The sequence below is a fragment of the Gallinula chloropus genome (genome assembly GCF_964237585.1).
Source record: "Gallinula chloropus genome assembly, chromosome: 7".
In the NCBI taxonomy this organism is placed as follows: Eukaryota; Metazoa; Chordata; class Aves; order Gruiformes; family Rallidae; genus Gallinula; species Gallinula chloropus.
Genome location: NC_140092.1, coordinates 26211184 through 26239130, shown reverse-complemented (window position 1 = coordinate 26239130; position 27947 = coordinate 26211184). Strand labels below are relative to the sequence as shown.

The 27947-nt window shown below is 48.4% G+C and overlaps 1 protein-coding gene across 1 annotated transcript; it reads left to right on the top strand.

Annotated features, from left to right (window-relative positions):
- Positions 1–3: 3 nt before the first annotated feature.
- ABCG2 (ATP binding cassette subfamily G member 2 (JR blood group)) lies at positions 4–20066 on the top strand (the record flags this gene model as incomplete). Its single annotated transcript, XM_084266882.1, has 15 exons — positions 4–209; positions 2476–2535; positions 2993–3107; positions 4583–4735; positions 5133–5290; positions 5979–6130; positions 7001–7105; positions 9025–9272; positions 12391–12473; positions 12937–13026; positions 14187–14320; positions 16319–16473; positions 17256–17345; positions 18619–18713; positions 19916–20066. The coding sequence occupies 15 exons, from the start codon at positions 4–6 to the stop codon at positions 20064–20066; spliced, it is 1995 nt and encodes a 664-aa protein (XP_084123008.1).
- Between the last annotated feature and the right edge of the window lie 7881 nt (positions 20067–27947).

The following is a 27947-nucleotide window of genomic DNA, read 5'->3' as shown; positions in this document are numbered from 1 at the left end:
AAAATGGCAGAAGACCAGCCACACCTAAGTATTCAGATGTCAGATGCAAGTACAAACGGCATCCCCACCAGGAAGCAGTCCTCTCCAGACTTGGCTGGCGGGGGAGGAAGTGTGCTGACTTTCCACAACATCTGCTACCACGTGAAGATAAAGACTGGGTTCCTATGCTGCAAAAAAACAGCCCGTAAAGAAGTTTTGAGAGATGTCAAGTATGTATCTAACCATTCCTCTAGAGTATGTGTATGGTTCATTTCTGACCCTTGAGTCCAGTCATGTCACTGAGCCGCTAAACACAACGTGCAGAATTTTAGCAAGATTTAATTAAAAATATATGTCTGTTTGGCTTTTTACTCTTTGCTATCAACTTGCTTAAGCTTCTGGCCAGGCTCCAGTGGTGCTCAGTGGTTAGAGCCTCTACAACACACAGCTAACGCTGCTGGGCACGATTGCACATGTGCCTAGGGAGGGGACAGCTTTTCTGGCTGCTATCAGCACAGGGGCACACGAGCTAGCTTGGTTCTTTTTGCCCTACCTGGCAAGTGTCCCACTGCTCTGTGTTGTTTAACAGAGATACTGACAGCCTGGTCTTGATGATTGCTTCTCCTTCCCTGAGGTGGCCTTTGAGAAGGTTAATTTTTGTTTAAGGCAGTAATATCAAGGAGGGTTGGGTTAACTTTGGTGAGGCATTTTGTCTCTTATTCCTCACCCCCCCACCCTCAACATTGAGTGCTCCTGCAGTAAAGGAATCACATCATTATGGTCTTTGTTCAATAAGCAGTGCATAAAGTTTGCCCCTTCACAGTTCAGTAGTTAAGCTAAGTGTACTCACACAATACACCATTCCAAGCCACCCCGGGACTTTCAGCTCCCTAACTCCAATTTCTGTCATAAATATTCACCCTTTTGTGTAGCTCTGTCTGTCCTGCTCTTTGCCAGTGCAATTTCCACACCTCCTAAGCACGACCTCTTCAACTCTTTTCCTACTCTCTTCGAGAGCTGTTAAGTTATGGTGACTGTTGACTGGAGTGGGTCATTTCACAACCGTGTGAGCAGAAGACCCTTCTTGTTGGCTTGTTGTAAAAGGCCAACGTTCAACACCCATTATGCTTTCCCCTTCTAGAATATGCAACATCTGTGTTTGTTTTGTTACCAATGTGGGACACAGGGGGACATGGGCAGCCTCTTCTCAGTGTCTGTGGGGACAGGACAAGGGCCGATGGCCTCAAGTTGGAGCCCGGGAAGTTCCACCCCAATGTGGGGAAGAACTTCTTCCCGGTGAGGGTGAGGGAGCCCTGGGACAGGCTGCCCAGGGGGTGTGGAGTCTCCTTCTCTGGAGAGATTCCAGCCCCGTCTGGACGCCGACCTGTGTGACCTGTCCTAGGGACCCTGCTTTGGCAGGGGCTTGGACCCCATGGGCTCTGGAGGGCCCTTCCAACCCCTGTGATTCTGTGACTCTGTGTTGCACGATGGGGTTTTGTGTATAACTGCATGCTGCTTAATTAGTGGACCCCAAAACTTCCCTAATAAGAAACTGAAGGAAGCAAATCTGCACCAGGAAGAGGAAAAAACAAGAGTCCTAGGTTGCCTGTCATTAGACCCTAAGAACTGCTGTACTGGGCCAGACCCACATCTAAGGACTCAGATCGCTGATACCTGGATTACTGATAACAACCAGTATCAGAGTGCAGTTAAAGATAAACCGGTTATCGTTCACCTACAGACAGGAATTTGGATGTCCAGTGTGATTCTTGTCTACACCAAAGCTTGTACGGTGCAGATTTTAGGGGCTAGTCAGGAAAAAAAATATAGCAGTGATGCCTTCATGTGCTCCAGCAAGAAGACAAAAGAAAGGCAGTGGTATTTCCACATGCTTTCCATCATTTCTACATGAAAAAAATGCCTATTTTTCATCATTTCTATACAGTCTTTTCCACAAATACTTAAAACTATTTTCTATCTGGCTTTTGAGTTTCATGGGGCTTAAATTCAGATGCAAAGCAAACATCCACTGCAGTTTCTGCAGGCAAATCTCTAATATCTTCTGCCTACAGGGACCATTATTCTCTCTGCTGTGGGAATGATAGCTTTAAAACTGAAAGTTTAAAAGGGTGTGCTTCACTTCTGGAGATCCATGGTCCTGGGGAACCTGCTTTGGCAGGGGTGTTGGACCTGATGATCTCTCAAGGTCCTTTCCAACTCTTACAGTTCTGTGATTCTGTGAAAGCATGCACATGGGTTTGCAGCATTTCACTCAAGTTTCTGTGTGATTTTCATTATATGAAGATTAGATCTCCTCGGATTAGGCAGGAGTTAAGGTGGAGTTGTGTTGTAATTATTGTTCACAATCAGGCAGCTTCATTAATTCAAAAGTTAATGGGATGCTGAAGGTAGTTCTACAGGTAACTTACACTAGCCTACCAGATGAACCAGTAAGAGAGACTAAAAGCACTCTGTAAAACCTGTTTTGTCTGACAGTGGCATCATGAGACCAGGACTGAACGCGATTTTGGGACCCACTGGCAGCGGCAAATCTTCGTAAGTGCCTCTTTGCCCTACACAGAAATTACACCAAGGAGGAAACAGACCTGCATGGATTTAGCAGTAATGGACAATACTTTCAGGGAAAGATTTTTGCTTTCCTTTAGGTCTGTGCAAATCTCACTGCTTTTTGAGACATACCCTGAATTGCATCCCAAAGATGCAATCCAATTTTAGTCCACACTTCCCTGATCCATGATCCTCACGTACCATCCTAGGTTGAGCTCACATTACATCATGAGTGGACACAAACACACTGTGAAATTGCACAGAAATCCAGGGGAAAAGAAACTCGGCCCTTGAAAGTAGCTGAGATATTTCTAAATAGCAAATTCTTAAATTTTAATCCCATTTAAATGGGATGCCTTCACACAGCTGTTTGTTCCATGACCTGGGTTTGTGGTACCAGAGAGTTTACCTCTTGCACGCTCAAAGTAACCATCTTTTCTCCTAGTCTACTCGACATTTTGGCTGCAAGGAAGGATCCCCATGGACTTTCTGGTGACATTTTGATCAACGGAGCCCCTCAGCCTGCTAACTTTAAATGCACCTCTGGATATGTAGTACAGGTTAGTCATTTTTATCTCTCTAAGGATTTTATTGACCCCTTCTGGCTGCAGTTGTAAGTCGCTGCAGTGTTGCAAGCACCTTGCCTTGGTCCAAGAATCAAGGCTGGTGCAAAAGCAACTCTCCACATGTCCACCCTCATCAGGAAAGAGACTCTATATTTGAGTGTCCTTCCTTAATGGTCTACAGTCACTGGCAGAGGATGGCTCAGATCCTTCTTTGTTCTCCATGTGGGGGAACAGCCGTAAGCTACCAAGACGACAGGAGTGTTTTTCAAGTGTGATGCTTTCTGGTAACACAGAGCTTATAATTCCACTTGCCCAGGGACAATGTCAGTAAGTCCTCTTCTGAGAAAACCTTGGTCCTGCTGAGGTGGGATGGGGAGAAAGACATGGGATGGGCAAAAGAAGGAAAACCACATACCCAGGGACAGGATAAGAGGCAGTGGGCACCAACTGGAATAGAGGAAGTTCCACCTCAACGTGAGGAGGAACTTCCATACTGTGAAGGTGGCAGAGCTCTGGGACAGGCTGCCCAGAGGGGCTGGGGAGTCTCCTTCTCTGGAGACATTCAAACCTGACTGGATGTGTTCCTGTGTGACCTAAGCTACATGATCCTGCTCTGGCAGGGGGGGTCAGACTAGATGATCTCCAGAAGTCTCTTCCAACCCTTATCATTCTGTGATGCTGCCTCTCCATTTCTTTCCCCTCCCCACTCCCCATGCTCAGTAGCATGCATCAAGACCTGAAGAGGTGAAAACCCCTTAGAAAGGTACTCTCAGCATGTCACAGATAGGTAGTCTCTCAAAACACACGTAACCCTCTGAACTTCCAGCAGGTAACATCTCAAACCCTAACCCTCCTTCCTCCTTTGCTGAAGCGAGCATGGAAAACCTTCACCCTACCCCACAACGTACCCAACCTCTCCTCTCCCTCTCCTCTCCCTCTCCTCTCCCTCTCCTCTCCCTCTCCTCTCCCTCTCCTCTCCCTCTCCTCTCCCTCTCCTCCCCCTCTCCTCCCCCTCTCCTCCCCCTCTTCTCTCCTCCCCCCACGTAGCTGTGGTGGGATGAGGCTACAACAACACATACACGGTGATGGTCACCTGAGCTGTAACTGCTCTTTAGGTCCCCTTAGTCCTTCTTTATCTCACTCAACACCTCCAAAAACCCAAATAAGGTAAGAATACATGAGGGATAGTTTTGAATGCATCTCTACTTAAGCATTTTGATATCATGTGCGAAAGAGGATGTTCCTATATTGCTTTACTTTATGAATAAAGGCAAATATTGTCTGATACCACATCTCTGCTATGATGCAGGCAGTGAAGATGCACCTTACCACAAGTTCTGGCAGTTGCTGCTGTTCCTCTGCATGCAGGACAGCACAAAACACAGGCAGATGCAGTTGTCTCAGGAAAAATAGGAATTGCTAAGTCACCATCAAGTATCTACTCCTTTTTTTTGTTATTTTTAATGAAGGATGATGTGGTGATGGGAACCCTGACTGTAAGGGAAAACCTGAAGTTCTCAGCAGCCCTTCGCTTGCCAAAGTCAGTGAAGGAACAGGAAAAAAACGAACGAGTGAATCAGATCATCAAGGAACTGGGCTTGAGCAAAGTGGCAGATTCCAAGGTAAGGCGTGTAAACATGGGGCTTAAACAATGAGCAGATATCAAGTGATTTGTTTAATTAACCAAATGGCTCAGCGTGGCAGATAACAAGAAGTCAAATTCATCCAAATCTTCCAATAATATGATGATTAATTAAGTTTCTGTACGGAGATCTGTACAGACCCTGTGTCGATGCTGCCAGGTTGTGGGGAAGGGGAAAGGGAACCTGTGGTTGGACAACACCTCAAGTAACACTTAACATTAAGGAATGACCTATGGGTGAGGCAACATCTACACCTGTAGCTGAGAATGGGGTCAGAATTTCTCACAGCCCTTCCCAGATGCTGCCACGCCAGTAGGGTGGTCACCCAAATATTTGTCATCAGGCCAAACAAGACAAGTGTCTTGTTTTGTGACAGGTTGGCACCCAGTTCACTCGTGGTGTGTCTGGAGGAGAGAGGAAAAGGACCAATATCGGGATGGAGCTCATCACAGACCCTGCCATCTTGTTTTTGGATGAGCCAACCACGGGACTCGATGCCAGCACCGCTAACGCTGTCCTGCTGCTACTGAAAAGGTGACAGCCTTGGAACTAACACCGTTCAACTACACTACATTTCAGTGGTGTTTGTCTTAAATTACAGTTAGAATGAGCAAACAGGGAAGTCAGACATGTAATTGTTTACCAGTGAGCCCAGGAGGCACAGGGAGGAGGAAAAAGGCTGCGTGAATTCCCTCACTCCCAAGCAGCTGCTCGTGGTGGTATGCAAAGGGCCTTGTGTGCATGCTGGGACCACAATTTGTCTGTGACATGGACAGCTTCCTTTATTTTCATGTCTGCCTGAACTAGAACAGTGCTAAACACACCTGCTGTACAGTCTGGTGAGGTGGTAGTTAGAACACAGACAGCTGTTTCCTCATCACAAAATGTTGGGCCTACCTTGGGGAAAACAAGCACAACACAAAGCTTTGGCATCATTTTGCATTTCCAACAAGCAAAGAGGACTCAAACACCTCTCTCCAGAGCTTTCTGTTTGCATCAAAAGCTTCCCAGGACCTTCCCCTCCAACAACATGCCCACAAGATGGAACTTTCTTCTCTCACAACATTATAAATATCACTTAATTTTTTTAAAAATACCCCTTCTCTCTCTGGCAGGCCAAGTTAATCAAACTTAACCAAGGCTTATTTGAACTTGCAAATTCTCTTATCTAAATGCCAAATCAATTTGCAAAGCTAACAAGCCTGTCATTCTTCACATTCAGGATGGCAAGACAAGGAAAAACCATCATCTTCTCCATCCACCAGCCTCGGTACTCCATATTCCGCCTGTTTGACAACCTGACGCTGCTGGCTGCAGGGAGGGTGCTGTACCACGGGCCCGCTCAGCACACCATCGGGTACTTCCAGTCTATTGGTGAGCACAACTCACAGCAGGGCCAACTGCAGTAACATCTTTAGCTGGCACTAAACTCACATAAAGTACCAATAGAGCTTGATCAGAATCAGATGTAGCGTGTATTGGCAAGCCCAGGGTCTTAACAGGCTAAGCTTTCTCTTGGTGTTTCACCATTTGGCCCATATGTGGGTTTGGAAGACAGGGCTGACCTCTAATCAACTGCTTCTGGGAACATATTAATTAGACAAAGCCCAGACTAGGGTTGAGAAGAACACACTACCAGATGTCGCCTTGCTTTCACTGACAGAGCTGGTCATCTCCTGCCCTACAAAGAGAGGCTGAGGGAACTGGGCTTGTTCAGCCTGGAGAAGAGAAGGCTGCGGGGGGACCTCATTGCAGCCTTCCAGTACCTGAAGGGAGCAGAGAGACAGGAGGGGAATCAGCTTGTTCAAGGGCAGAGACTGGCAGGACAAGGGGGAATGGACTAAAGCTAAAGGAGGGAAGGTTTAGATTAGATATTAGGGGGAAGTTTTTTACAGAAAGAGTGGTGAGGTGCTGGAACAGGCTGCCCAGAGAGGTAGTGGATTCCCCGTCCCTGGAGGTGTTCAAGGCCAGGTTGGATGGGGCCCTGGGCAGCCTTGTGTAGATCCTGGAGGTTGGTGTCCCTGCCTGTGGCGGGGGGGGTTGGAGCTCTATGATCCTTGGGGTCCCTTCCAACCCAGACCATTGTATGATTCTATGATCTCTTGGGTAGCCATGGCCCTTTTGAAGCCCACAGTGCTTACGGTGCTCAGTGGGCACAACGGGATGGCTGTGTTCGTGATGGCCACCCACAGCCTTCCTGCCAGTCACACAACCGCCGCTTAGCGCTTGTAATTGTCGCCACAGGTTATGAGTGTGAGCCCTACAACAACCCTGCTGACTTCTTCTTGGACATCATTAATGGAGACTCCACAGCGGTGGCAATGAGCAAGACCGATGAAACTAACCCAGGTATGAAACCCAGAGCTGAGTGGGTCTGGAGATGGGCAATGAAACTGGTAAAGGGTCTGGAGCACAAGTCTTATGAGAAGAGGGATTGTTTAGCTGGGAGAAGAGGAGGCTGAGAGGAGACCTTTTTGCTCTCTACAGCTACCTGGAAGAGGGTGTAGCGAGGTGGTGGTTGAACCTTAAAGATTCTATCACAACATGTATTTTGCCAGAAGGCATCTAGCACAACACAGAAGGACCACAAGTGTCAACCAACCAGTAGCTGTCACACAAGCATACGGTGGGTTATTTGTGTGCATGACAGTATTACATACCACTGATCCATGTGGCTTTAACCAACAAAACCCAACCCCAAACAACAACAAAACCACACTATTCCTTTTCGTTTATACATGGAAAAGAATTAGCACAACCTGAAATACCAATTTCACATAAGGCTGTACTATATATAAAGAAGTATTTAGTAATGTATCCTTGCAATTCATTTCCTCATACACTGACCTGTATACTTTTGTGTCACACTCAAATTGCAAGACATTAAAGGCAAAAGAATCTTCTCCTGTGTTGAAGTTATAATGTCTAGGAGTGTATGAAACCATTTTGTTACCTCTTGATGCAGAGAAAGAGCTTCTTTCATCTTCAACTGAAGCCCTGCAGAAGCAGCAACCATAAACCACAACAGTTGTTTCAGTTAGAGACATAATTTGATGCCGTTATGACTTGGCTTTTTTACCTAATGGGGTGGTTTATCTGCTATGAAATTAAGTGATTTTCCTTCCCCTCCGCTCTGCCCTGGTCAGGCCCCACCTGGAGTGTTGTGTCCAGTGCTGGGCTCCCAAAGACAAAAAAGCCAGGGATCTCCTGGAGAGAGTCCAGCGGAGGCTGCGAAGGGGATGAAGGGCCTGGAGCATCTCCCCTGCCAGGAAAGGCTGAGTGAGCTGGGGCTGTTCAGCCTGGAGAGAAGCAGCCTGAGAGGGGATCTGATCAATGGGGATCAATAGCTGAAGGGTGGGACACAGGGGGACATGGGCAGCCTCTTCTCAGGGTCTGTGGGGACAGGACAAGGGCCGATGGCCTCAAGTTGGAGCCCGGGAAGTTCCGCCCCAATGTGGGGAAGAACTTCTTCCCGGTGAGGGTGAGGGAGCCCTGGGACAGGCTGCCCAGGGGGTGTGGAGTCTCCTTCTCTGGAGAGATTCCAGCCCCGTCTGGACCTGTGTGGCCTGTCCTAGGGACCCTGCTTTGGCAGGGGCTTGGACCCCATGGGCTCTGGAGGTCCCTTCCAACCCCTATGATTCTGTGATTTCCTTCCTCTGAGTAGGGTGGGAAGAGGGCTTAGATATAGGGGACCAATGTTCTCCTGATGCTTCCCTGAAGTCGTGGAAAGGCAGAAATTATCCCCAAACCAACAAATAAAATGTCACCTACATTCAGCAGCAAGCTTTTCCATCCTGTGTGTTGCCACAGTCTCTTCACATGAATGAAAAGGGAAATGAAATAACACTATGTACCCAAACACACTGGTTCACCCCACCTTCCTAGCAACCAGCATTTTACCAAATGCTGACCACGTTCAGGCCCAGACTAACATTATAGCTGGCAACACACGTTGTATTTGTCATTGGGAAAGCACACACTGGGCTACAAAAAAGGAAAAAAAAAAGGAGCTCCAGATGAAATTTCTTCACAACAGCCTCCAAAGTTTGGCTGAAGTAGACCTATGCCACTCTACCTCAATCTAAAAGTCTGGGAGGTCTATGATTACCTCGTTAGCTCTGCGATCCAGACCACTTACAGAAACCAACTGTTCTAGTTTGTTAGTAACTCTCCCACCCCAACACAACTGTCCAGTCTTAACTCCTAAATAATCTTCCCATCCCTTAGAGAAACAGCTAATTTGGGTCTTCTTTTAATCTTTTCCTCAGGGACCGCTGAAGACATCATGGAATATGAGAAAACCTATGCTGAGAAGTTAGCAGAGAAATACTCCAGCTCTGTCTACTACCAAGAAACAAAAGCTGTATTGGAGAATATTTCTTTGGGAAACATAAAGAAAACCAAAGCCATTTTCCGACAAATCACATATGCCAACTCCTTCTTTCATCAGCTGAAGTGGGTGACCAAGCGCACCTTTAAAAACCTGATAGGAAATCCCCAGGCTTCCATAGCTCAGGTAAGGCTACCCATGGCCATCCTTTCGTAGTGTTTGTGGAATTGTTCCCCTCCTGCATTGGAGAAGTCACGGGGATGGGTTTGCCTTTTGATATTTAACTGTGGTAAGCAGCTGAAAAAGAGCGTTCACAGGCTATAAATCTGATCCACTAAAAGGTGTCCCAAAGGAGAAGCACAAGGGACTGTTCAGTAACTAATTTTGGACCACTGAAAGACTTTGGGAAGCAAGACCTTTTCCAGCAGAGAATCCTGCTGCTTCTGGCTGGGAGATTATCGAAGAATCAGAATGGTTAGGGCTGAAAGGGACCTTAAAGATCATCAAGTTCCAACCCTCCCTTCACACATTTCATAGAATCCCAGACTGGTCTGGGTTGGAAGGGACCCCAAGGAACACAGAGTTCCAACCCCCTGCCACAGGCAGGGACACCAGCCTCCAGGCCTGGAGCTACACAAGGTTGCCCAGGGCCCCATCCAACCTGGCCTTGAACACCCCCAGGGATGGGGCACCCACCCCCTCTCTGGGCAGCCCGTTCCAGCACCTCACCACTCTCTCTGTTCTCTCTCTTTACTCAAGAACATTCTTCAAACTCTAATTGCCCAGGCTTGGCACTGTGGGGTTTGGCCTCAAATCATCTACCCCACTGAGGAAAGTTAATAGACTTAATTGAACTTCAGCACACAATGAAGTGCTGGCAGGTGGATCAAGTGTAGAAATATTCTACAGTCCCATAAATGCACATGTTGTTTGGTTATTTGGCTGTTAGTAACAGCAATGATACCTTCTGGAGAAGGTGTGATGAAGACCACAATACACCCTAACACCTGCCACGGAAAATGAGCGTGTTCTACATGACTGGCCCTCTTAGTGCTGCTTTTGAGGAAGAATCAAAGCCGAAAGTGTGGGTTCCTTCAAAGCTGCACACTGCTTTTGAAAGTAAGGAACGCCTGGCTGCCCTCTGCAGCACAACTAATCCCCAGGAATCCCCTAAATCATGAGCCAAACCCTCAAGTCCCAGCACCAGCACCGCTGCAAGGCTCAACAGTTCTAGAGAAGCCAACAGAAAAGCTGGTCCTGAGCCAGGGGTATAAATTATCTTCATCATGGCTTGTCTAATGAGTGAACAAACAGCCAGTATGGAGGGGAATTGAGTCCAGCATCCCCGAGGTTCAAAGGCTTTGAGCACGTGTGTGTGTCTGTATGTTGATACTATGGAGATCCTCAATAATTGCTTTGTAAAAGCTTGACCTTGTGACAAGAATTAGACTCCCAAGGATCTCGTAAATACCCCAAGGTTAACGGTCCTGGGCTGTTTCTCACCAGTTTTTCCTCTCTCCCCACCCTCATTAGGGATGGATTTTCCAAGCATTCTTTGAGAGGTACATGGCTCATTAAGCCTTCTCTCATTAATCTGCTCCAAATTGGTCTGGATCCCTGCTTTCCCCTGCAATTGGCTCAGGGGCCGAGTTATCCCTGACATTTGCTCCTTTCGGCAGGATCTTAGCGCTGGGGGACCACGGGTCAAGTGCTTCAGGGTGTTAAGACTCATGGTTCTCTCGGGCTTAGACATGACAGAACTGCCTGAGACCATCACTTAGTGCTGAGATCTGTTGTCATTTGTGTTTAGTATTACAAAGTTATGATAGACATGCTTCAGTCTTAAATTACAGTGGGCTGGAGAGCAAATCCTCTGAGGAGTGGCTGAGGGAGCTGGGGGTGTTCAGCCTGGAGAAGAGGAGGCTGAGGGGAGACCTTCTCCCCACCTCCACTGCCCTGCCAGGAGGGTGCAGAGAGGTGGGTGATGGTCTCTTCAGCCAGGGGACAGGAGATGGGACGAGGGGGAATGGCCTCAAGCTGTGCTAGGGCAGGGTCAGCTCAGCTGGGAGGGAAAAATTCTTCCCTGGCAGAGTTGTGGGGCTGTGGCACAGGCTGCCCAGGGAGGGGGCTGAGTCCCCACCCCTGGGTGTGTTTAACAGACGGGGAGATGAGGTACTGAGAGATCTGGGTCAGCGCAGGACAGGGATGGTTGGACTTGATGATATTAAAGGGCTTTTCCAACCATGAGATTCTGTGATACATCCCTGATAAACCCCTGCAGAAGCACTGCCCTGAAGGGCTGTGTTCAGCCCTAGAGCTGATTACCCTGGTCACTGACAGCAGGTGGGGAGTCACTGGCTGTCCCAGAGAGGACGAGTGGTGGTGAAGAGCATCAGTAGGGAGAGAGGAGTGAAGTTGTGATACATCTCTGATTAACTTAATTGCGACATCCAAGAACAGCCAAAACGATGCTTAGGGACAGCAGCTTGGCTGATGTGCATGATGCTGGAGAAAGGTGTTATTCCAACCTGCCCCAACAAGCCCCTCCCATTGTCCTCCTCCTACTGATGGTCCAGAATCGTCCCAGCACTTCCCTGAGCTGCCAGATGTTGCCCTGCTGATCAGGGGAAAGCTGTGACACTGCTGAAGGAACATACCTCCTGCCATTGAATGAGCAGCAGCTGAATCTCCTAAGAGTCCCTCCTTTCCAGCTGTCCTAGTGTCTTACGCTTCAATGAGGCAGCAGCATCGGGGTGCAACGCAGGGCAGGCAGCCCCAGGAGCCTGCTGTGACTCACAGACACCTCTTGAAGGACACTGTGGGGCAAGAGTTAAAGAACCGCTGTGCTGCAGGCTGCTAAACCCCATCAAGGGTAGATAATAGCAGGACAAGGGGGATGGAGTGAAGCTGGAGGAGGGAAGGGTTAGATGAGATCTTAGGGGGAAGTTCTTTGCAGAGAGAGTGCTGAGGGGCTGGAACAGGCTGCCCAGAGAGGGGGTGGGTGCCCCGTCCCTGGGGGTGTTCAAGGCCAGGTTGGATGGGGCCCTGGGCAGCCTTGTGTAGCTCCAGGCCTGGAGGTTGGTGTCCCTGCCTGTGGCAGGGGGTTGGAGCTCTGTGATCCTTGGGGTCCCTTCCAACCCAGACCAGTTTTGAGTCTATGATCAATTCCCTTCCCAGCTTGGGCAGCTTTTCCCCTTTCCAAAACCACTTCCTCTCAGTCTACACATATTTTAAAAGCCCGACCCACTGAAGCTTTGAAAGCCAACGAGAATAACACTTTTCCTCCTTTCTTTTTCACCTTCAGGTGTGTGTTACAGCTTTCCTAGGGCTGGTTGTAGGTGCCATCTTCTTTAATCTTACCGAGGACTCCTCGGGACTGCAGAACAGGTGAGTCAGTTCAGGTATTACACCTGTGTATGTACCTGAGCTAACAAAGGGCTTCACAACCACAAAGCTCTGGGATCTTCATCTCAGAACACATAGCATTTACATGAAACCAGCCTGGTTTTACACTGATGTGAAAGCAAGGCCTTGCCTTTTAGTGGGAAAGGTGGAAACAACTTCACTTAGTCCACAGATGGAGAATTTTTAAGGAACATTAATTTCTTTAGTTTCTTTTCTATGATTTGGCTGCATGGGGGAACATACTGTCCTTGCACACATATAACAAACATCTCCTGTCCCACATCACCCAGACCTGTAACCAAGCCCCTTCCCATGGCATTCAGGATGGGAGGTCACACGCTGCTGAGCTCTGGGCACTGCAGTTGGGTTTCTGTACTCTCCTGTGGAAAAATGACATTTACATCACCCTTTTTTTAATAACAGCTTGGTGTTTTGCTTCTTGTAGAGTGGGGGCGATGTTCTTTCTGACCACCAACCAGTGTTTCAGCAGCATCTCAGCTATTGAACTCTTTGTTGTGGAAAAAAAGATATTTACGTAAGTAAAATACACCAAAAAAAGGGTTCTCAGGGATTACTGTTACTTCCTGTGCTTGCCCTGCTGTAGTTATGGCTGTTTAAGTACAGGAAACACAGAGTTTTAAAGTTCTTTCATTATTAGCACTCATTGCAGGTATTACTCGTTTAGCCTCTGAGTTGTCCTCAGATCCCCAAATTGGGGGGATCAGTGATGGCTCAGAGGTTAAAATTATTAAAATATGTAGAGAAAAAAAACACCCTTAATACTAAATTTAGATATTAATAAACTTGTGACTTGCTAGTGAGGACAGTAAGTAGCTGCTCACTGTATTCCCTAAAGCTATGCAGGTTACACCATGAAGAAAATAAAACTTATCTGAGATTTACCATCTCTCTGTTTTAGTAAACACAGAGGTACCAAAAATTCTGTGCAATGGTATCACAGAATCCCAGAATCACAGGGGTTGGAAGGGCCCTCCAGAGCCCATGGGGTCCAACCCCCTGCCAAAGCAGGGTCCCTAGGACAGGTCACACAGGTCGGCGTCCAGACGGGGCTGGAATCTCTCCAGAGAAGGAGACTCCACACCCCATGGGCAGCCTGTCCCAGGGCTCCCTCACCCTCACTGGGAAGAAGTTCTTCCCTGGATTGGTGTGGAACTTCCCGGGCTCCAACTTGAGGCCATCGGCCCTTGTCCTGTCCCCACAGACACTGAGAAGGGGCTGCCCATGTCCCCCTGCATCCCATACTTAAGATATTTATAAACATTAATAAGGTCCCCCCTTAGTCTTCTTCTCTCCAGGCTGAACAGCCCCAGCTCACTCAACCTTTCCTCATAGGGGAGATGCTCCAGGCCCTTAATCATCTTCATAGCCTCAGCTGGACTCTCTCCAGGAGATCCCTAGCCTTTTTATACCAGGTTGCCCAGCACTGGACACAACACTCCAGGTGGGGCCTGACCAGGGCAGAGTAGAGGGGGAGGATCCACATGACAAACCCACCGTTACACAGTGTGTGGCATACTGGACATTTGGCATTGCAGCCTATGTGTGAAAAAACTCTTTTATTACTTCCCCCGCCCCCCAGTTTGAGCTGGAATTCATTTGCCTCCACATGACAAGAATCTTACTGGGTTTTACTGACTAAAATTTCTAATATGCTGTGTATCATCTCTGTTCCAGACACGAATACATCAGTGGGTACTACAGAACATCCGTATACTTCATCTCTAAGCTACTGGCTGACTTAATTCCCATGCGGACTTTACCAAGCATCATCTTCACCTGCATCATTTACTTTATGCTAGGCAAGTATGGTGTCCTACAGTCCTGTTACAGCCCCCTCAACAAATCAAGGTGCTCACATTTTTTTATATAGATGCATGTATACATGTCTGTTGGGCCCGGCTGATCAGGTGTTGCACTTGGACTGGAGGAATCCCAGACACAGATACAGACTGGGAGAAGAGCTCCTGGGGAGCAGCCCTGCTGAGAAGGGCCTGGGGGCTCTGGTGGATGAGAAGCTTCCCATGAGCCAGCAGTGGCTCCTGCAGCTCGGAAGGGCGATGGGATCCTGGGCTCCACCAGCAGAGGGGTGGCAGGAGGGACAGCCTCCCCTATGGAGAGAGGCTGAGGGAGCTGGGCTGGTTCAGCCTGGAGAAGAGAAGGCTGTGGCGGGACCTCATTGCAGCCTTCCCATCCCTGAAGGGAGCAGAGAGACAGGAGGGGAATCAGCTTGTTCAAGGGCAGAGACTGGCAGGACAAGGGGGATGGAGTGAAGCTGGAGGAGGGAAGGGTTAAATTGGATATTGGGGGAAGTTCTTTGCAGAGAGAGTGGTGAGGGGCTGGAAGGGGCTGCCCAGAGAGGGGGTGGATGCCCCGTCCCTGGGGGTGTTCAAGGCCAGGTTGGATGGTGCCCTGGGCAACCTTGTGTAGCTCCAGGCCTGGAGGTTGGTGTCCCTGCCTGCAGCAGAGAGGTTGGAGCTCTGTGCTCCTTGGGGTCCCTTCCAACTCATACCATTGTATGATTCTGTGATTTATATAGGCTAAAGACCTATGCTGGCATGGCAGTGGTTACTACACTTGCTTTTAGGATACTGTGCAGGAAAGACACACTTCCAAAGATTTAAGCATTCATATCCAAAATCTGTGACATCTGACATGTCTCATCTCCACTGTCCCTAGAAGGAAGCTGTAATCATTACTACATAGGTTTGATTTATTACTTTTCATTTATGGCTGTAGGTTTGATATATTCCTTTTCACATGGCCCTCTTAGGTGCCATGTGAAAAAAAGTCACCTCTTAGGTGACTTTTACAAGATGCTTCTTCCATCTTTTCAAATTAAGACAATCTATCAGAGAAAAAGTTGTATTTTAAAAGCTTAATGTTATATGAATTAATATTAGCTTGTTCTTTTTATGGTGAAATGCCTTCTGGTTAGTGAGCAGGCTTTGAAAATTGGCAGCACCAACTGTTGCAACCCTGGAACACCTTCCAATGTCATCCTCAAAACATGTCCCAGTCAGACTGTTTTCCCAGGCTACGGTTTCAGACCACGACATCCTTTGGGGATGTCCCAAAAGCTTGAAAAGTACAAGCAAAATTTTAAAATAATCCCAATTCTCTTTGGTCTGAGGGGGTTTATTTTTCCCCCTAAGGACAGGAAACCAAGGCCACATCAACAAGAGGTTCTCAGACACTGAAACTAGAGTGAGATAGACCTTGCTACCAAATCCACAGCTACCCAAGGTTGATTACAGAACCACAGAATCATAGAATCCCAAGGTTGGAAAAGACCTTTAAGATCATCAAGTCCAACTTTTCCTGTCCTATGCTGACCCATATCCCTGAGCACCTCCTCTACTCTTTTTTTTTTTAAACACATCCAGGATGGTGACTCAACCCCCTCCCTGGGCAGCCTTAGGAGCTCAACCCCCTCCCTGGGCAGCGATTAGGAGCTCTCTCTGCTGGGAACACGAGCAGTGCTGTACAACTGCTGCCCATGGAGGTGCACTAGAAATGTCTCCTTTGACAGACAACTTGAGGCCACAGTGAAGCCTTCACCTTGGACCACGTGGCGCATGGCACTGGAGCTTCTGCTGTCTCCAGTGTTATTGCAGACTACTTATCCCATCCTCTGTTGCCAGGGCAGAAGCATATGGGCTGTCACGAGCCTCACTGCAGTCTTGGGTCTCAGTGACACAGCCTGTGCCATCAGACAACGTGCATTCTGTGGGCAGGGAAAGCTGTGTAAGTCAGGGCAGAGCTTTGGGCAGGGTCATACTGAAACCCTTCTTCTTCTGATCTTTAAGGTTTGAAACCAACAGTAGGAGCCTTCTTTACAATGATGTTTACCCTTATGATGGTGTCCTACACAGCCACCTCCATGGCACTAGCCATTGCAGCAGGACAGAGCGTGGTGGCTGTGGCAAACCTGCTCATGACTATTGCATTTGTTTTTATGATTGTGAGTAGCACTGTTCTGTTTTTACTAGGCTGAGTCCTTCTGCTGAACCTTTCTGGGGTTGAATATCCTGATATTCTGATACCATGGGGTCAAATCTTCCTTTTAACTGACAAGAATCTAAAGGCTGGGGTGGGGGGGAACTGGGGTTGAGGGGGAGGGAGAGTGGCTCCTCTCTGTGGCCTTGTCAGCCAGCACACAGAAAAACGGCCTGTGCCAGAGTTACCCTTCCTTCACTCTCCTGTGGCTTTGCCAAGGACTAATTTGGCTGGCTGAGGACAAGGCAGCTTCCCCCTCTCTGAGACCACTGCTGTAGTTGTCCTCTTCATCTTCAGAGCCAACCATTGGGCACATTACAGCTGGATAACACACAAACAGCTACAGTCAGCGGACAGGCCCCGTGGTTCCGCGCTGCCTCATTGTCTGACAGCCATGAGCCACGCTGCCTCAGACTCGGGGCACACAAGGGAAGCTGAGTACACGCCTCCAGCAGCTCCACACCCCAAGGAGCAGCACAGAGCTCTTGTGAACCCATGTGGGACCCATAGACCCAACCCTGGGGGTTTCCCACAGGTGTGAAAGCATTCCCCATTACACACTTTGGCAGGAGGACATGGGGTTATGGGCCAAAGCTGGGTGACAGAAACAATTCCTTCCTCTAAGAACACCTTCCCACTTGTTTTTACCCTGAAGAAGCAGACAAGGGCTACAGAAGAACACATTGTATGGAATTACTAATTCTTTTTTGTTGTTGCTGTGGCTTTCTCTGTAATCCTTGCCTCTAGATTTTCTCTGGGTTGCTGGTCAACCTCACAAGTATCATGTCCTGGCTCTCCTGGCTCAAATACTTCAGCATCCCTCGATATGGAATGACAGTAAGTGCTGTATTTTCCTGTGTACAGACCTGGAAAAGGAAGGGATGAAAGGAATGTCTTTACTGATGATAAAGAAAACTTCAATTAATGAGCAAAAGGAAAGGTAATTAAACACAGTAACCTCAGAACATAGTGCAGTACCTTGAAACCAGAAAGGCTGCTCAACAACCAGCACCCACTGTTGTTTGAAGAGCTTGTTTCTGTAACTTCACAGAATCACAGGGGTTGGAAGGGCCCTCCAGAGCCCATGGGGTCCAACCCCCTGCCAAAGCAGGGTCCCTAGGACAGGTCACACAGGTCGGCGACCAGATGGGGCTGGAATCTCTCCAGAGAAGGAGACTCCACACCCCCTGAGCAGCCTGTCCCAGGGCTCCCTCACCCTCACCGGGAAGAAGTTCTTCCCCACATTGGGGCGGAACTTCCCCTGCTCCAACTTGAGGCCATGGCCCCTTGTCCTGTCCCCACAGACACTGAGAAGAGGCTGCCCATGTCCCCCTGTGTCCCACCCTTCAGCTATTGATCCCCATTGATCAGATCCCCTCTCAGGCTGCTTCTCTCCAGGCTGAACAGCCCCAGCTCCCTCAGCCTTTCCTGGCAGGGGAGATGCTCCAGGCCCTTCATCCCCTTCGCAGCCTCCGCTGGACTCTCTCCAGGAGATCCCTGGCTTTTTTGTCCCAGGGAGCCCAGCACTGGACACAACACTCCAGATGGGGCCTGAGCAGGGCAGAGCAGAGGGGGAGGATCACCTCCTTTACTTGGGAACACCTCTTAAGGAGAAACAATAAACAACCACATCCCTTGGAAAAAATGCCCTTGGACAAGGACAAGGACAAGGAATACCCTTGGACAAAACTGATGCAGAGTAAAAGAACAAACGTTATCCCTAAAAACCACCCCAATTCTTCTCCTTTCCATCAACTCAAACAAAAACTCGCCCATCAAAAACTTTTCTCCCCTTTGGATAATTTAAGCCAGGGTGATGCTTTGCAGAGTAGTTTGAGTTTTAAGACACCGGTGCAGAGTCTAGCCTAGGGCAGGTGTTAAAGCCTGGCTCTGCGGATGCATTCTAGGCTATGGGCTGCATACAGCAATATATGTTCTTCTCTCTTAGAACTGTGCTCCTCAGTCAAAAAAAAATGGGGATTTGGGCAACATAAATAGCGACACCAACATGTTTTCAGAATAAATTTGAATTTACTTTTATCTTACCTTGTTAACATATCATTTGTTTACCTACTCATTTCTGCTGCCATTGTTTCTTTTCTTTTGAAAGGCTTTACAGATCAATGAATTGTCTGGTCTGAACTTCTGCAAAGGCGGTAACACCACTACTTTAATCAGCAGTGATAACTATCGACAGTTAGGCCTGTAAGTATTTCAGTACATTCAAATGAATCCCACCAACACCAACTCCCCAAAGTCCTAGAGCATCAGTCTGTTTGAGATGCTCACTGATGGCCAGCAGAATCTGGGAGTTTTTATATGGAAAATCAAGTTTTGACTGGGTTTCTGCATCTTGGCTGCAGAAAACATTCTGCTTATTGTTGTATTTAGTATTTCTAACACTAGAAATATCTGGCATTGTGCTGCTTTCTTTCCTTTAAACTGTGTTTACTGAAACACACACTGCAATTTGTACAGCCTCACAAAACACATTTCAGCTTCCTATAGGAAACTGACTGTATAGAACATGTTAGGCTGGGAGGGGCCTTCAAAGCCCATCTAGTTCCACCCTGCAGTGAGCAGGGACACCTTCACTAGAGCAGGTTGCTCAGAGCCCCATCAAGCCTGACCTTGAATGTCTCCAGGAATGGCGTCTCAACCACCTCTCTGGACACCCTGTGCTGGTGACTAATCACCCGCAGAGTAAAGACCTTCTTCCTAATACCCAACAGAATCTCCCTTTTTCTAGTTTAAACCCATCACCCCTCATGCTATTGCTCCATGCCCTCATAGCTACAAGAAAAACAAATTTAAGAGTAGCCTATAGCTGGTGTTCACCCAGCCTATTATATACGTGAAATCACACAACAACTTCACAGAATCTCAAGGTTGGAAAAGACCTTTAAGATCATCAAGTCCAACTGTCCCTGTCCTGTGCTGACCCAGATGTCTGAGCACCTCATCTCCCTGTCTGTTAAATACACCCAGGGCTGGGGTCTCAGCCCCCTTCCTGGGCAGCCTGTGCCACAGCCCCACAACTCTGCCAGGGAAGAACTTTTCCCACCCAGATATCTGAGCTGACCCTGCCCTGGCACAGCTTGAGGCCATTCCCCCTCGTCCCATCTCCTGTCCCCTGGCTGAAGAGACCATCGCCCACCTCTCTGCACCCTCCTGGCAGGGCAGTGGAGGTGGGGAGAAGGTCTCCCCTCAGCCTCCTCTTCTCCAGGCTGAACACCCCCAGCTCCCTCAGCTGCTCCTCAGAGGATTTGCCCTCCAGCCCCTTCCCCAGCCTGGTTGCCCTTCTCTGGACATGCTCCAGGACCTCCATGACCTTCTTATGGTGAGGAACTTCTAGGGATCTTCCTAGACACTTCCAACCAAGGGTATGACTGTGTATTTATCCATAGGTGGTGTACTGGAGATGAGTATCTGGAAAATCAAGGCATCGATGCAAGTACCTGGGGCCTGTGGCAGAACCATCTGGCTCTCGCCTGCATGACCATCATATTCCTCACCATTGCCTACCTGAAACTCTACTTCATGAAGAAGTTCTCCTAAAACCAGAATGAAAAAGGCAATTCCTGCTGTTCAGTAGTTTCATAAACTACCTGTACATCTGCCTTGATTCTGTTTGAAGAGACTTTAACACTCCTTTGTAGTGTGGTTTATGCTTACACAAGTCAATGTGAATGCCATCCTTGCCTGTGAAATAGCTAGTGTGAATGGACATGGCTGAAAAGCCTCACCTGCCTCCATTCTCTTGACCATTAAAAGTAGACAGCTGTTCAGGTCTCCGGGAGTCCATTCGGTCTCTCTGTTCTAGCTTGGAGTTTGTTAAACAATAAAGCTCAGTATCAACAAGTACCTAATGGCTTAACCTGAAAAGCAATTAATGGTTGTGTAGCTTACGTGTTGCTTACATTACATTCACTAGGGAGTGATTCAGTCCCACGTGATGTGAGTCACAGGATCGTAGGAGTTGGAAGGAACCTCCAGAGCCCAAGGGGTCCAACCCCCTGCCAAAGCAGGGTCCCTAGGACAGGTCACACAGGTCGGCGTCCAGACGGGGCTGGAATCTCTCCAGAGAAGGAGACTCCACACCCCCTGGGCAGCCTGTCCCAGGGCTCCCTCACCCTCACCGGGAAGAAGTTCTTCCCCACATTGGGGTGGAACTTCCCAGGCTCCAACTTGAGGCCATCGGCCCTTGTCCTGTCCCCACAGACACTGAGAAGAGGCTGCCCATGTCCCCCTGTGTCCCACCCTTCAGCTATTGATCCCCATTGATCAGATCCCCTCTCAGGCTGCTTCTCTCCAGGCTGAACAGCCCCAGCTCCCTCAGCCTTTCCTGGCAGGGGAGATGCTCCAGGCCCTTCATCCCCTTCGCAGCCTCCGCTGGACTCTCTCCAGGAGATCCCTGGCTTTTTTGTCTTGGGGAGCCCAGCACTGGACACAACACTCCAGGTGGGACAATGCTTCACAAACAGCCTTGTTATCATAAAGCTTTTTTCAGACTAATCAATTCCAATGAATTACAGTAGCAACTTACAGCGCAGCAACCTTCAGCTCATGGTTTCTTTTGATTTTAAAGCAGTTCAGGCAGGGGATTTGAAAGAAAAATTTTCAACCACATTGAATAATTTCAGGCAAAACCTCAACCTCTTGTAAAATTCTCCTTGGGTGCAGATGAAATCCCTTCCTGCTCAACGTAAACCAGCTGAAACAGGAATTTCCTTAAATGAACTCATGTTTGTCAACCAAGTCAGTGATGTAATGAGAATGATTGAACCATTTTTTTTACAGCCAAGTTCAAATGACAACAGATCTCAGCACTAAGTGATGGTCTCAGGCAGTTCTGTCATGTCTAAGCCCGAGAGAACCATGAGTCTTAACACCCTGAAGCACTTGACCCGTGGTCCCCCAGCACTAAGATCCTGCCGAAAGGAGCAAATGTCAGGGATAACTCAGCCCCTGAGCCAATTGCAGGGGAAAGCAGGGATCCAGACCAATTTGGAGCAGATTAATGAGAGAAGGCTTAATGAGCCATGTACCTCTCAAAGAATGCTTGGAAAATCCATCCCTAATGAGGGTGGGGAGAGAGGAAAAACTGGTGAGAAACAGTGCAGGACCGTTAACCTTGGGGTATTTATGAGATCCTTGGGAGTCTAATTCTTGTCACAAGGTCAAGCTTTTACAAAGCAATTATTGAGGATCTCCATAGTATCAACATACAGACACACACACGTGCTCAAAGCCTTTGAACCTCGGGGACGCTGGACTCAGCATAGGGGTACTTATGCCCCTGTACTTGGCCTTGGTAAGACAGCACCTCGAGCGCTGGGTGCAGTTGTGGGCTCCTCTTTAGGAAGAGTTTGTAAAACTTATGCAGGGTCTCCACACCCAAGAAAGCTCCACGGTTGTTTATGAAGGAGGTGAAAAAAGTAACACTAACTTAAGTGCTGACAGCAGCCCAAGGAGAAGACCTGTATTAACTGGGAGATTCTATCACACGGAGGGCGACTGACACCACTGAAATCAGCAGTGTCCTATTTGGAACTGAATGCAGGTTATGGGATGGCCCATAGACTAAGGGAACGAGTCTCCATACATATACCCAAGACATCAAAAGTGGCAGCAGTTCATTAATTAAGTGCAGATGATATAGAATAAGAGGGGGATGATGTCCTGGTTTTCAGCTGGGGAAGAGTTAATGTCCAGCAGGACCCAGGAGGGGATACAGCCTGGAGGGCTGACCCAAACTTACCAGACATTCCTTACATCGTGCTCTGGATATAAAGGGTGCTGGCTGGGGGAGGGGCTGCTCCTCAGGGACAGGTTGGGCATCTGTCAGGTGAGCAAACTGTGTTGTGTATCACCCACTTTACATATTCCTTTCCCTCTGCTCTCCCAGCAAGCTGTCCTTATCCCAACCCATGAATTTTACCTTTGTCTTCCGATTCTCCTCCTCATCCCACTGGGATGGGGATGAGAGGCGAGCGGCTGCGTGGGGCTCAGCCACTGGCTGGGGCTGAACCCCAACAATGACAAAGCAACCCTCTTTCCAGAATCAAAGTTGAGGTTCTTGCAAGGGGACTTCTTGCCTGTTAACTAAGATGAAGAGAAGTACAACAAATTTTAGGCAAGTTACCTGTGCTCAAGTTTCTAAAGCCACCCCCCAGCAAATCCACCTCGGCCCTTGGTAAGCATTACTTTGGTGAAGAGAGTCATATTGGGAAAGGGATTCCTGATACAGGAAGGCTCTTTCTCCTGTTACACCCAGGACAGCTGCAGGCTAAAGGCTCTGGGGTTGTCCAGCCTGGAGAAGAGGAGGCTGAGGGGAGACCCCCACCCAGGTCTGTGGGGAGCGAAGGGGCAGCGCCGATCTCTCTCCTCTCTTTGGGGCCCAGGGCTGGAACCCAAGGGGACGGCGTGAAGCTGCCAGGGGAGGGTCAGGCTGGGTGTCAGGAAGAGGTTCTGTGCTGAGAGGGGGGTTGGGTGCTGGCACAGGCTCCCCAGGGAAGGGGTCCCAGCCCCGAGCTGGGCTGAGGGCAAGAAGCGTCTGGCCGCTGCGCTCAGTGCCCTGCGCTGCCTGGGCTGGGGTGTGTGGAGCCAGGAGTGGGACTGGTGGGCCTGAGGGGGCCCTCCCAGCTCAGGGGGTTCTGGGATTCTACTGTATGAATATGGTGATCTTCAGCCAAGAGCTTTTCAGAGCTGGAGCTGCCTCCTCCTGCATCAGGAGAAGGTTGGGAAGGAATGCAGCAGCTGGGTGCTGCCAACTGGGGAAGGAGGGTGCCCAGGAAGACCCAGCTGCTGATGCCTGTTGTTCCTCTGGCTCTGCAGCCATGGCCTCAGCAGGTCTCAGCTAGATGCTGAGCATCTCCAACACACCTCAGGTCTGCACCTCTCAGCATACAGCCATCTGTTAGCAGGGTGTGAGGGGACTTGGTCTTGCAGCATCTGTCTCAGCTGCAGGAAGAGCTGTTAGCAGTACAAACACGTGCTTACCTCAGATGTGGAATGAACTGGTGACCGCAAGCTTGGCCTGGAAGTACTGGTTTCTTGTTGGAGCGTTCCCTGGAGCTCTCATCACACCACTCTGCATGCAAGCAGTGGCACACACAGCTGCTATTTTTGTTAAGGCTGCACAAAGGGAAAACCTTTCTGACAGTGTTTTTTCCTGTGTCTCCATTGCACTAGACTGGTTTGGTTTGAAACAATTTTCCTTTGAAACACCTTCTATCCTTTTCTGGAAGACCCCGACCGTGAACTAAACATTTCTGAAGGGCTGGGTATAAAGCAGTCATGTTTTCTCTCTAATTTAACAAGCTTCAGTAAAAGATCATTTGTTTCCTCACAACTGAGAACCTATTTTTCCTCCAGCCACCCCCAGGTAAAGAGAGGGCACGGGCTGAGTTCCTACTGAAGAGTGTTTTTAGCACAACAGAAGGTGACAATTAATGTGAATTAATTCTGTTTGCATGCAGAAAGGGAAGGATAGTGTGTGGGCATGGGAATTTCAGCTGTTTGGTTCAGAAAAGAGGCTGACATGACTTAAGTGTCTCTGAAAGGTTAGGTTCTGCCTTCCCTCCTGAAAGCTGTGCTGCTTATTTACCTTCCCACCACCAATTTTCTATGGTCCCAGGGACACCAGCAAAGCCAGAGATGCTGTATGGGGAAGGGACAGGCTCACAGACAGCCTAAACCTTCTCCTGAAGGAGTGCTGGTGGAACAGACTCTGGGGAAGGACTCCTCCAGCTCCAATTTCTACCTTCTTCTGCATCTCAAACTGCACTTCCTGGAAGAATTTCCTAAGTCAGCAACACTATAGCACACACAGAGAATTAAATTAACAACAGTTCCCACTTCCTACACATTGTGACTTTTGTAACACACCAACTGAAGGCTTAATACACTTAACCTCAGCACACATGTATTTCACTGAAGGCAGAGATGGATTTGTAGTAAGCACTCAGTTTTCATTAATATGATATACTTTTGATGCACAGGCAGAACTATGGATCTTATATGTGAGCCTGGGATTTCCCAGGTCCAGAAAACCCCCAGATGCTGTAGGATTCCCTGAAACAAAGGGAAACATAAAGGGGAGCAGAGAAAAAGAGTAGAGGTGTTGTTCACTTAACTTACACAGCAACTGTGATGTAATGAAGGGACAGAGTTATTAGTGCTTGGAGCTGCTGAAAACAGACCCATGCACAAACACAAATGTGAAGTAAATCATTTTAAAAAGTCCTGTTTGGGGAAGGAAGCAGCAGTATCCCAGTCGGGGTTCTTAGTGTTCTGCTCTGAACAAAGCAAGTGAGAGGCACAGCGTTTGCTTTCCAGGTTATATAAAAGGTTTATTAGGAGGTAAAGTGCTCAGTTTTACAGCTCGATACATTCTTGATGGCTGCAGAAGACTTTGCATAATTAACAGCTCCCTAACGAGCCCAAACACCGCACGCCACGAGGGGGAACCTCCCCTTTGTAGCCAGTGACACCCGGTGCCATCGTGTGAAGCTGGAAAAGGGAGGAGTAAAAGGTTTGTAAGCGCTCCTCCAGCGGCCACATGCTGGCTGCAGGGCTCGCTGCCGGCACACGGGTACCCCGGGAAAGCTCAGTGCACTTCAAGATGAAGTTTGTTATTAAGTTACAGAAATTACACCTTAATTACAGCTGTTAACACAACTGTTTTCCTAATAAACACGTGCTACAAATGCAGACAAACAGCCCGACTGTATTTACAGTTTGTAGGAGACATTTTTATGGGAAACCTCTTGAAAACCATACCCAGGGGGTTTGTTTTGGTTTCATTCCACCCCTCAGGAAGGCCCTGCCTTGCCATCAGATGACTTCTGCACACCCCTGGTCCTTCTGGCATAGACCTCAGCATGACACATGCTTTGCAAGCCATGGGCACAAACCTTCACACACAGTATTCTTTGTAAGGTCCTGCTGATGGCTGGCCAGATGACCCAACTTGAGTTGTCCAAAGTCACAGAATCACAGAATCATTGAGGCTGGAAAAGCCCTCTGAGATCATCCAGTCCAACCAGCCCCCCCCCCCCCCCCCCACCCCCAACTCTATTACTCACTAACCCACGTCCCTAAGGACCTCATCCAGCCTTATCCTTGGACACCCTGAGGGACGGTGACTCCACCCCCTCCCTGGGCAGCCCGTTCCAATGCCCAACTGCTCTTTGGGAGAAGAAATCTCTCCTCATTTCTACCCTGAACCTGCCCTGGCACAACTTGCAGCCATTCCCTCTTGTCCTGTTGCTGGTTACCTGTGAGAAGAGGCTCAGCCCCAGCTCACCACAACCTCCTTTCAGGGACTTGTAGAGAGCGATAACGTCCCCCCTCAGCCTCCTCTTCTCCAGGATGAACAGTCCCAGTTCTCTGTTGCTCCCCATCAGACTTGTGTTCCAGCCCCTTCACCAGCTTTGTTGCCCTAAAGTCATTGATTCCAAGCACATGATTATTTAAATACTATCTTAGCATGTAGGTGACCTTTGACCCTGGAAACCCAACAGCAATAAGACATTATACCCATGTAATTAGTGAACATGTCTCAAAGTTTAAGTTACAAATCACATCACATGCTATATCCATGTCCAAAACATGTAAAGACATGGCTATTTAAATGGCTTTGTACTGTATGTTCTGTTCTCCTTGCACACCAGCTAGAATGTGTACAGTTAGTGGGGTTTTTTGGGTTTGTTTAAAGTCAGAGATGCCAGTTCAACACAGAAAAGCTTTCCTCTGGGAGCTTTCTAATGTCCAAAACCTTTCCATCAAGGCAAGACAGATGTCTCTTGTTTCACACACATGCCCTAACCCCTGTGTTGTTTTGGGAAGTTGAGGGGTGTCTCATGAAAGGGTATGGATTTCTCCCTAGCACAAGTCAAAATAACCCTGAGAAAGAGAAAAGCACCACTTCACAAGAATCACAACCTGTTTTCCCATGTTGTGCTGTTCTCAAGCCAAAGCTACTAAGGAATTCCAGTCTCCACACTGAACTTCCTCCTGCTCCACCTCACGTTGTGTTCCTGTGGGTATGGTTTCTCATGAATCTAAGTGGAAGGCATGAAGCCTGTGCAGCTTTAGCCAGGTCTCTGGTTAGAGGGAAGGCATCCTGAGGCACTGCACATGCAGGCAATGCAGTTCTAAGAACACACTTGAGATGTAAGCTTTGCCAAGCAGCACTAGAAGAAGAATGTTGTGCTAACCCATGGTAACAACCACTTCTTGAAACAAAAAGAATGAACCTAAGGAGAATTGAATGAGTTAAGGAGAAAGTTTTTCACTTTGAGGGTGAGGCAGCCCTGGGCCAGGCTGCCCAGAGAGGTTGGGGAGTCTCCTTCTCTGGAGACATTCAAACCCACCTGGATAAGTCCCTGTGGGATTTAGTCTGGGTGACTCTGCTTTGGCAGGGGGGTTGGACTAGATGAGCTTTCCAGGTCCCTTCCACCTCCTAACCTTCTGTGATTCTGTGAACATAACACATATATGCTATTTTATTTTGTTAAATAGGCATTTTTTCCTACAAATAGCCAAGATGAGTTTGATTACATAGCCTTCCATTTTCCATTACACCAACTCTTAAGTCCTTAAACCTCAGACAACTGCCATCTTCAGGGAAAAAAAAGCACAATTAACAACCACCCTCTGAAACCAGCATTGGGAAACACGTTCCCTGGCAAAGCTACAGCCACCACACCTGCATGATACCTGTAGGAACCCAGCGTTCACTTCAGTGCTGCCATCTCCTTTCAAAAAACAAAGCTGCTGTGACATGGAAAGCAGAGGAATGGAAACAGTAAAGAATAATAAATAATAAATCAGTGATTATGCTACAGACACCTTTGCAAAAGATTCACAGGCTGCACCTCAGTGGAAAAGCATATGTAGAAATATACCTGGTGATTTTACAAGCAGTTCTGTTAAACAGAAACACAGACTACAGAGATGAGACACAATTTGACCATGATAGAGCACAAGACGGGATGTTCCCACCTATCAGCAACTTCTCTTCCCCCTTCCCCTTAACACCCCAGGGAAGAGTTAGTATTTTCCAATTTTCTGTGCTTTTAAATAACATCTTTTCTGCCAAGCAACCATATTTAACTAAGAACCTGTGGAATGTTCATCCCAGGAATGCTCAGAGCCTGAAAACGTAGCATGAAGGGAGCGTATAAACAGGAGGGGAATCAACTCTTTGAAAGGACAGATAATGGCAGGACAAGGGGGATGGAGTGAAGCTGAAGGAGGGAAGGGTTAGATGAGATCTTAGGGGGAAGTTATTTCCAGAGAGAGGGGTGAGGGGCTGGAACAGGCTGCCCAGAGAGGGGGTGGGTGCCCCATCCCTGGGGGTGTTCAAGGCCAGGTTGGATGGGGCCCTGGGCACCCTTGTGTAGCTCCAGGCCTGGAGGTTGGTGTCCCTGC